Below are 10,085 nucleotides of genomic sequence, written 5' to 3'. Positions count from 1 at the left end.
CCGCTTCCCGCTGCGCCCTCGCCCCGGCGCGGCGGCCCTCCTCGCCTCTCACTCCCAGCGCAGCGACACCGGGTTTGACTTGCAGATACCAAGAACCTGCAGCTGGAACGCACGCACCTAGTAGTCGCAACTCTCCCGTGGGACGCGATCGCCGGAGCGGGGCTGCGGTGGATCGTGTCGGCCTCGGAACAAAGATTCCGGGGGCCAGAGCATGGAAACGTGTATTCCGCCTGCCCCACGTGACCGGCACCACGGAGCGCCCCGCGCCGGCTCGCCGGCCGCGCCCACATGCCCGTGCCAGCGTGCCTCCGCCGCTCCGCGCGCGCGCCTGCCAGCCCGGCCCGGCCGCGGGATCCGAGCGCGCACCCCGGCCGGCGGCGATCCATATGGGAGCCATGCGCGCGGGCGATCAGCGCGGGCCGCGCGCGCCACTGTGCGTGCGTGGCTGACCGGTCACCTTCCATGAAGCAGGTCGTTGAAACGAAGCTGGGGGGAGGGGATTGATGCACATGCTGATGCCGGGGTGCGCTTGGGGCACAGGTCAAACCTGCAAGTTAAGCAAGAACGGAGTAGTAGTGCTGCTAGCCATGATGGCGGTGACATCGGACGCCATGTGACCTTCCATTGGGATCTTGAGCGCGCAGCTGCGTCTGTGCTAAGCTGTCCCTGTGCGTGTGCGAACGAGGCGTGCCGCGTGCGAGTGGGTTGTCTGTGTTCTGTATCGGTCGGCCTCCGCATGCATGCCATCGTGCTATGTGTAGCGCCATGTGTGTGGTTGCGTTCATGTCCACATAACTCTCTCTTTTTTTTTTGGTATGGTGGATGAAATATTCGCTGTGTTCGTTTGGTTGTAGCTTATGGCTGATGCTGATTTGTTATGAGAGAACAGTACTGCTGACTAGCTGGTGGCTGGTGCTGATTTAGTATGAGAGAACAGTACTGCTGGCTGGTTGGCTGACAAGCCAAGCGAACACAGTGATTAGGATTATTTCTGTTCCCTATTCCCACCATTTTTGGCAAAAGCATTACCAAATACACCCTCCATTCCAAAAATGTAGCTGGATGGGTTTAGTTTTGTCTAAGTCAAAGTTATCTAACTTCGATCAAGTCTATATGTATAAATATCAAACAGATACAAATTTAAAAACATAAGGCGGTTTCATATAGAGTTGCTTGAAGTTATAGAAGTTTAACTTATGAGAGAAACTAAAAACTACTTACATATGTGAACAGGAGGAGCAAACAAGTTGGAGATGTGTCAATGAGCAAGAAGAAGATTAGGGTTTTTTCCCTATGTGTTTTGGACAAAAGAAGAGCTTAGGAAACAATTCTTTTTTTTATAGATTAGAGAAAGGATTTTTTTTCTTTTTTGAGCACACAGATTAGAGAAAGGAGACATGTAGCAGGGCTCTTCTTTTGACATGATGTACACGGCTCAAAAATTACAGAAAACTAGAGAAAATGTGTATGGGCCGAGGTAATCGCCGTCCCTGCACAGGTCACTTTCAAGTCCGCACTGTTCTCGATGGGCCTAGACTGGCAAACCTAGTCGCAGCGGGCCTGCGTGCTCGCGGTCCGCTTGCTTGCACGGAGTCAGCCGGCCCAGTTAACAGTTGTCGTGATTTTTGCTGGATCCTGAGAATTGGGCCGGTGGCCGTGCGCTACGGGAGCGGGGGCCCTGAGGCTGAAAGTGAAAGGGTCCATGATGGCGCGCGCGGGGACGAAACTTGAGGTAGGAGAGCACGTCTCGCACAGCACCACATCATTCTGCTGATGAGCCAGGCGGCCTGAAGAGAGGAACCATCGATTTTCTCTTAATTGTGGACGAGTACAACGCGCCCCCACTTTCTATCGTACAAATAAACGAAAGGAATTCTTGCTTCCCCGACATCAGATTCAGAACAGTGTGCGTACTGCGTAGCGTAGCGACACACTAGAGCTGGCTAAGCTATAACAGACGAGAGAAAGGAGCATCTAGCAGTCGTGAGCTACGCCGTTGGCCTTCTTGGCGTCGCCGCCGTCCTTGGTCGACGCCAGCAGCGGCTCCGTCTCCTTCTCCGGCATCTGCAGAGCAGGATGAGTATCATCAGATCAGATCCATCGCATAAACACAGGAAGAACGACTCGAGAGCAGTTGGGTTTCCTGACGAGATGGTCGCGCGCAGTGCGTACCTGTGACACCGGGAGGGCGTCGCCCGCGGCCTTCTTCCTGCCCTCGCGCACCAAGAAGTAGGAGTAGAGCGCCATCCCGAAGATGGCGACGAGGATGCCCAGGATGTTGCGCGCGGTGAAGGGGTCGCGAAGCAGCGTGTACCCGAACGACAGCACCAGGCACGTCTTGAGGTGCCCCAGCACCTGGTACGTCACCGGCGACGTCGTCCCGATCACCAGGAACGTGCTGAAGTTCACCGACACCGCGATCACGCACGACAGCACGATGAAGCCCTGCCACGACGCGCACCGCATGTTATTGTCATCCATCCCAAGCGCTGAGATATGCTTGGAATGTTTTTTTTCAGAGATTGGCAGGTAGATTTTCTGTACTGCGGCGGCTGCCATTGGTGCTTACCACAACTGGGAATGTGTATTTGTGGGCGAAGACGCTTCGGCTGGTGAGGAGCTGATCCACGAAGGGGCCGGTCGCGAACAGGATTGCTGCTTGGTAAGGCGCGGATTGGTACAGGAGCTGCGTCGAGGTGACCTTCAGCTTCCTCTGTATTGTGTTTGTGAGCTTCATTCAGCAGTTTAAGGATGAATCATACCAATAGTAGATGTTGAGAAAATGAGAATCAATGCAAGGCAAACAACTAGAAATGCCAAATGTGCACCCTGAATGAAGAACAGACATGTAGGATACAATTTGGCCAACACAAGTCGTGGAGATGGCGAGGCCGGAAAGAATAGACCCAAGAAAATTTAGCTTGAGGTCGGTGACTGAAGCAATGCCAACTCCAAGTAGCAAGACCAGTAGAGAGAACTTGATAGTCTCACTGCATATTGTTAGTTATATCATTATCAGCATAGTGATGAATTATAGGAAAGGATTTAGTTGCCGAAGAAGAAATGGATCTGTCCAATACAGCAGTACCAGGGGAAAAAAAGCAAGCATACTTTCAATTATCTAATTATTTGGCTAGACCTTCTCTATTTCATTTTGTTTGATGGATAACTGTTCTGGACGAAATAGTTATATAGAATTGTTCTAGTCATCACAGAGAATGAAAATGTGCAAACAGAAATCTTGGCTATAGACCATTGTACTGCAGGGTCTCTATATTCATCATTTGTGTTGGCCTCAATCTTAATGAAATAGAATCAGAACATCTAGTTCACAGGCAGTACTACTTTTACTTTTCTAACCTGAATCTTTTTTTCAGGAATATAGTCTCCAACAGCACTGTGAAGGGTATTATGGCCAGCTTTGTCATCTGCAGAATATACCGAATCTGAGCATGCTCCCTTCATTTTCAGTAAAAACAGTACCCAACGGAAAGTAGACTGACCTGGTAGAATCCGATGGAATTGAATCCTAAACTAAGATTGAGAAGGCCAATTGAGGTTCCATTCAGCAACCCGAACAAAACCACCGTCTGTCCATCAATTGCCTTTGGCTCGAAAAAGCGCAAGCGCTGCGCAACGTTAAGGGTGCAGAAGGTCACCATGAGATGCCAGCTTGTCAATGTTGTAGCTGCATTGATCACAAATACATATGATTTGCCGGTAAGTATTGAACTGAATACATGTAACTCTGCAAAATTCAATGTGCATAGTAGTTCAAGAACAGGCTGAAAGCCCATGATTTGTGCCCTGATGTTCATCAGGTACCATCCATGCTTGCGGACTGAAGAGCTCAATCGGGCCCTTACCGAATGGAAACCCTAGGGTGCTGATGAGGGCCTTGTTGCAGATGACAATGGCAACCGACGATGCGACGGAGAGTGTGAGAGACCCAATCACACCGAGCTGGAAACCGGCGGTCATCTTGCCCAGCTGCGGTATGCGCCGCCCTTGTCAGTTGAGGACTCCGAATCTGCTTACCTGAACCTGCATAGGTGATATCCACCGATAAATACCAGAGCAAGGTATATCAACTGAAGAACATAAACAATGCGAAATGTATACTGTGGCCACTTGTCAATGCCACGCGCAGTCATAACCTGTTGATTCAGTCTAGGTGGTTTCCAGCGCACGCGCAGTACACTGAAGATCTGAACCTGGGGTGGGGTGGGGGACAAAAGGAGCTCTCCGCTGGAATGCCTGAACCCGCGCCGGCCTTATCGACCAGCGGCGTCAGCAACCGTGTTCCAGAAAAATGAAAAGGGTGACGTTGAACAGGTGAGACAAAGGTGTCCTCTGCCGTGGGCTCCCGAATAAGCTACCGCCAAATGGCTGGCTTGCGTAAGGAGACCGTAGCCGATGTCCGAAAGATTCCGCTCCAACACTGGCATTGGATGCTTCCCCAACTCCCACAGGCCGTCTTCTTGTCGTGCCATCACGCTGTGACGAAGCTCTTGAGAATATGGCAGCAACTCGCCGTGGTCGTTTCGCCGTGCAGTCGAGCTGACGAAAGTTCCTGAGCTTTATACACGCTTGCAGAGTTGCAGCTGCAGCCTGCAGGCTTGCGGCTGACGACAGCGCCCTCGCGTGGAGGAGGTGCAGCAGTGAAGGGCCGAGAGCCCGAGACATGGTACTGGTCAAGCATGCCGACTCCAAGTGGAAAACAGGCGTGTAGCCGTCTAGCGAAGCTGGGGAATTGGCGCTCAGCTGAGAACATAACGCCGACCTGGTCGCTGGCTCACTGACCCCCTTTGACAGACTAGGTCCAGGCGTCCAGCGAGCTTGTACACGCTGCGTGGCCAAGTGTTTCGACGAGAGTACGAGACCACGACTCGGAAATCATGGCTGCTCTTCTCAAAAAAATTTCTATAGTACTCGTCACATTGAATTTTCGGACACATGCATAGACTATTAAATACAATTGAAAAAATAACTAATTACACAGCCTAACTGATTAGCACGAGCTAAAATTTTTAAGCATAATTAGTCTATAATTAGATAATATTTGTTAAGTAACAATGAAATGTGGTACAGTACCAAAATCCAAACTTTTTCACTAACTAAACACACCCTTAAATACGACTGCACATCTCTCTGTACTGAACTTGAAGAACTATATATATTCACTTGATCGTTTTAGGGCTTGTTTAGTTGTTTACATGTAAAATTTTTGCAAAGTAATCTTACTAATTTGAAGTACTAAATGAAGTCTATTTATAAAACTTTTTGCACAGATGGATTGTAAATCGCGAGATGAATCTAATAATGCTAATTAATCCATAATTAGTGGATGGTTACTGTAGCATCACTGTTGCAAATCATGGATTAAGTAGGCTCATTAGATTCGTCTCGCGATTTACAGCTCATCCATGCAAAAAAGTTTTGTAAATAGACTTCATTTAGAACTCCATACATATATCAAAATATTCGATGTGATATTGTTTTTGTGTTTACAGGGTTGACGGATAAAAATGCCTAAACATGGCTCCAGATAGCAGTAGTTCACCGAGAAACGACACAGTTCGCTCTGGGCCCAGGCGGTACAATGATTGAAAGGAATTCTAGTTGTTACGAAATGATTGACCACGTTGCAGAGTTGTTGGTTGTTAAAGGAAGGCGCTTAAGGGCACTTCCAATGGAGTATTAATGGTAGTTTCTATCTCTATTAAATAGCTTGTCAAATAAGTAAAATGGTGACGTGGCAGTCTAGTTAATGAGGAAAGAGAGCACAAATCATAGAAATGATTTCCTCATGGAGAAACCATGTCTACTCTTGACCCAATGCACAAGAAACCATGAATTTGCCATTGGGGAGAAACCACTAATTTCTATGGGGTTAATGCAACTCTCCCCATTGGTGGAATTGGGAGAGAGAAAGAGAAAACAATTATTACTCGAAGACACTACCACTGTGAAGAATGGTTTCTATAGATGATTTATTTTGCTATGGAAACCGTGTTAGTTTCTACCATTGGGACTGCCCTAATAGAGAAACTATATACATGATTTTTTTTGCCTTTGAGAGAACTAGAGAAGCAATATTTTTGTTAAAAGAAAGATAAGAAATGACCGCACAGTAAAAGTATTAAATGGGCAGTTGAATTTAAATTCGCATAATTTAAATAGTTTTTGAAACGAAAAAAATTGAAAGGTGTGAAACGGAGAGAGTATTTTTTTCCCACTACTAAATTGTTTCTATTTTTTTTTAAAAAAAGCATCACCGCTTATGCAAGTTGGATAGCCTAACCGCTCGGTTGGTTGCTTGCGTCACTGCATGATCCTTGGGCACCCAGTTTGCAGCCAAATGCACTCCAACCCAATTCATCAAACAGGCTAGCTGAATTCGAAAAAAAAACAACCAAAACGCAATCGAATGTTTTTACGGTTGCTTCCGCCTGAAGAGTATTCAGGCAGTGTTTACACACTTAGCCTGCATATCTTTTAAATTGTTGTAAACCTAACAAACCATAAGAACCAAAGCAGAACATCCTTGACACAGAGGCAATCTTGGGTAAAAAAAAAACACAGCAAGAGCAGTACTCACTTCAAATCGACGTCTCTTTCCAATCAGCAGGGGCTGGCTCCTCCCTCTCCTCTGCTGCTATCTCCTCTTGTCTGTGTTGGAGAAGGAATGGATGGAGGTGCGGCCTCTAATGGCGCTGGTCCCGTGCGGTGGCGCCTCGGAGGAAGACGAAGAGACGGAGAGTCATTTTTATGTGCAGGCACCAGTGGGCCGGGGGAGGGGAGGTGTTGGTGGCGCCATGGCGCGTGTGTGTGGACGCACGGTGGGCAGTTTGGTCCCGTGATTTGACGCCGGTGCGTCTCCTTGGCGTCCTTTCTGGGCGCTGGCAACCAGAGAAAACAGCGTGCGTTCGAGGAGCGCAACGCGTGCGTTCGAGGAGCGCAACAGCCTCCTCGCCGACCTGTCACCAACATGGCCGATGGGCCGAGTCCACATCACCGACACCGAAAAGGATGGCAGTCGAACCAGGGTGTTTGAAATTATCTCGGATCTCGATCGAATACGAGACTATCTGACACCTTCAAAGTTCAGTTCAACTGTTAAGCAGTGCAGGTTTATTATTTCAGCATAGGAGACTGGATCAGAGAAACCCTGAATAATGGTGCAGACAGTAGAGACTGATGTCGCCACCATATTTGCAATGCCTACAAGTTACCGAGTCATCGAAGCCAAACTATGAGTCTGAAGATCTTGTTGCGCATAGTTTAGAGCAAACTGGTAGTGCCAAAAATTGACACGGATAACCGGGCCAATGCTCGGCTGGACCATTTTGGCACCGCCAAAAATTGACGCACATTTCTTTTTCAGAAAAGCATAGGACCGAGCGAGAGAGATCTTCGTTGTGGTCCACCATTGCTGTCCAATTTAGCACTACAACTAATTTGTGTACTAAGGGTTGGTTACCGCCACCAATCACCCTACATTATTCCAGCTTTTAGTAAAGGCAATGTGAAGAAGACGACGTCTGATCTTCATTGACGAGCCAACAGATCATTCTGTACTAGTGCACTAATCAGTGTTTTTCAAATGTTTAATCATACGACGTGAGCGGTAAATGAATTAGCTTGCCCTTAATAAAAGATGACCACTTAACTTTATGATGATTAGATAACAAGAAAGCCTGAGGTTTCTGAATTCGGATATTCGCTTGTGCTACCCTTGGATGGTAGTAGGTGATAGGTAAAATGCAAATCTCAAGCAATTTTTCCTGTTTTCTTTTTAAATTATTTTTGGACAGGTGGAATGCAGTAAGCTGATGCAAAGTAGAAATCACCTATGACCGCACTTATATCATGTGAATATTTGCTTTTACAAATATATGTGTGACTTTAGCTGAGTCTTTAACCGACAAAACTGATAATCAGTTCAAAACTGCAAAATTCAGCTTGGGGTGGCACTGCTGAAAGCATGGATCCATGCATATGGACCCCCTTCACCGACTAAAATATAACCAGCTGGAACAAGAGTGCACCATCTCCAAAGCTGATTCTTCGACCTAACAAAGGCACTAATGAAATAAAACTAAGGCAAATGGGTAGCATCACATCAAAGCTTTCACCAGTCTCTCCAATAATTGGCAAGGAAAACACAGACCTTACCTTCTTCCTCTTGTCACTTGGGGCGCAAGGTTGGCGGGACGCAGGTGGTTGCAGCAGTAGTAAAGCAAGCATCGGCCTTCCCGTGAACGCAAGCAAAGGCAACCGCGGCCCAACCCAACAGCACCGCGCCGCGCCGGCACCGCGCAGCCGTCGATGATCGGAGCAACCGGACCAGCTCCATTATTCTGGTGCCCGGTCGGTGAGACCTCACACCAGTCAGCTCGGCGCCGGCGGCCCGGCAGGGTGCCTCTGAACCTCCGGCCCCGGGTGCCGGATCAAATCAAGATGTCAGATCACGAGTTCAGCATGTCCAATGACCACTCTGATGATTTTCTATTTGACGGCCATGGCCGATAATTGCGGTGTGGGAAAAGATCCGTAAACTGGCTGCGATGATTTGAGATGATGGCGTTTGTTAGTGCTGTCTCGGATTAGATGCAAAACGGCATGGGATGCTGGATTAGGCTGTTCACAGCGGTCATTCTCTAAAATCCTCCTCTATAAGAAATATTCTTGTCTGATCATCGAAATTCTCTTCTCTATATTCAATTTCGCTGCATTCATTCATTCTTCATATGTCTACTTTATACCAACTACCATTCACAGGGTCCACAAGTCAGAAATATTTTCACTTTTTTTACAGCCGCCGCGGCCTCCCACCTTCCCCACTCTCTCCTTGCCTCTTCCGCCGCGCGCCCCTCCTCCGTCGCCGGCCGTTGCTCCTCCGCCACGGCGCGCGCCTCTTTGGTGGCGAACAGGGGCGAGCAGGCCGCCAGCGCTGCCTCCCCGCGCGCATTGGCTGCGCGACGCGCAGCACGCGGCCGGGCAGACGACGGCGGGGGACCACGAGGCCGGCGGCCGAGGGACCGAGCCGCGCCGTCCTCCCTCCTCCCTCGCCGGGCCGATCTCGCGGCTCCATCACCGGGCCGTCCTCCCATCGCTCTCCCTCCTCTCCGGCGACGAGCCGCGCCATCCCCACGCCTGCGGCTCCTCCGGGGCGCCGCCCCCTCCTTCCTCCCCCTCCCTCCCGAGCTCCCATCGGCGGTGGTGGCCGGATCCGCACCCTCCAAAGCTCGGCCGGCCTCCTTCCCTCCCCGGAGCTCCCTCCCGCCCGTGGTCCGTGGCCGAGCCGAGCTACTCCTCGTCGTCCGCGGCGCGCGTGCGGGACGGCGGCCATGGCGCGCGTCCGGGACGGTGGCGATGGCGCGCGGGCGGCAGCGGCGGGGCGGAGGGCAGCGACATGCGGCGCACGGCGGCTGTGCCGCGACCGTCCCCCTCCCGGCGGCGCACGAATTCTGCGGCGGTGAGGCGATGGCGCGCGGCGGCATCGGGACTGGTGGCGACCGGCACGCGGCGGGGCAGCCCCTGCGTGCGGCGTGGCCGGCACAGGGCCTGTGCGGAGGGAGCAGCGATCGGCGTTCGGAAGAACCGCGCGGCGTCTCGAGCTCCCTCCCCTGCGCGCGGCGGCGGCCGGACTGCGGCCCCGACGGGCCACGACCACGACGGCGCGAGCGCGGGCTGTCCTCCTCTCCCTCCCAGGGTTCACCTAACCGGTGGGAACCGGTCCGGTTCCGGTTTGGGCCGGTACCAAACCGGTCCAAATTCAAAATTTAAATTTAAATTCAAAAAATGAAAAATTCTGAAAAAATTCCTAAAAATACTTCAAGGTGCGACGAATCTAATGGTGTCAAATTTTCTCAAAAATTTGTTCATTTAATATAGTTTGCGAGGATTTGAAGTTAAACAAAAAACGTGCATACAAAAGTATACAAATAAAATGTAAAAGTATTATAAAAGAGGGTTGGAGGGTTCATTCAGACTAAAATATATTATAAAAATATTTATTTAGTATACTTTGCGGGCATTTGAATTTAAACCAAAAAAGAAAAAAAAATTAAATTTGACCG

General features: G+C 49.8%; 1 protein-coding gene across 2 annotated transcripts; it reads right to left on the bottom strand.

Annotated features, from left to right (window-relative positions):
• Positions 1-1,788: 1,788 nt before the first annotated feature.
• Positions 1,789-6,869, bottom strand: LOC120656516 (UDP-xylose transporter 1-like). Of its 2 annotated transcripts, none has more exons than XM_039934623.1 (8): positions 6,602-6,869; positions 3,867-4,044; positions 3,504-3,688; positions 3,361-3,428; positions 2,858-2,990; positions 2,570-2,731; positions 2,173-2,445; positions 1,789-2,064 (listed from the first exon to the last, which is right to left on the bottom strand). In XM_039934623.1, the coding sequence occupies exons 2-8, from the start codon at positions 3,979-3,981 to the stop codon at positions 1,975-1,977; spliced, it is 1,026 nt and encodes a 341-aa protein (XP_039790557.1). In that variant the 5' UTR covers positions 3,982-4,044; positions 6,602-6,869; the 3' UTR covers positions 1,789-1,974. The 2 variants fall into 2 exon arrangements, with proteins under 2 accessions (XP_039790557.1, XP_039790558.1); XM_039934624.1 differs by having other exon boundaries at positions 3,867-4,033; positions 6,598-6,833.
• Between the last annotated feature and the right edge of the window lie 3,216 nt (positions 6,870-10,085).

The sequence above is a fragment of the Panicum virgatum genome, chromosome 1N (assembly GCF_016808335.1).
Source record: "Panicum virgatum strain AP13 chromosome 1N, P.virgatum_v5, whole genome shotgun sequence".
Taxonomy (NCBI): domain Eukaryota; kingdom Viridiplantae; phylum Streptophyta; class Magnoliopsida; order Poales; family Poaceae; genus Panicum; species Panicum virgatum.
Note: the sequence above shows the minus strand (reverse complement) of the source record. Positions and strands in the feature narration are given on the sequence as shown.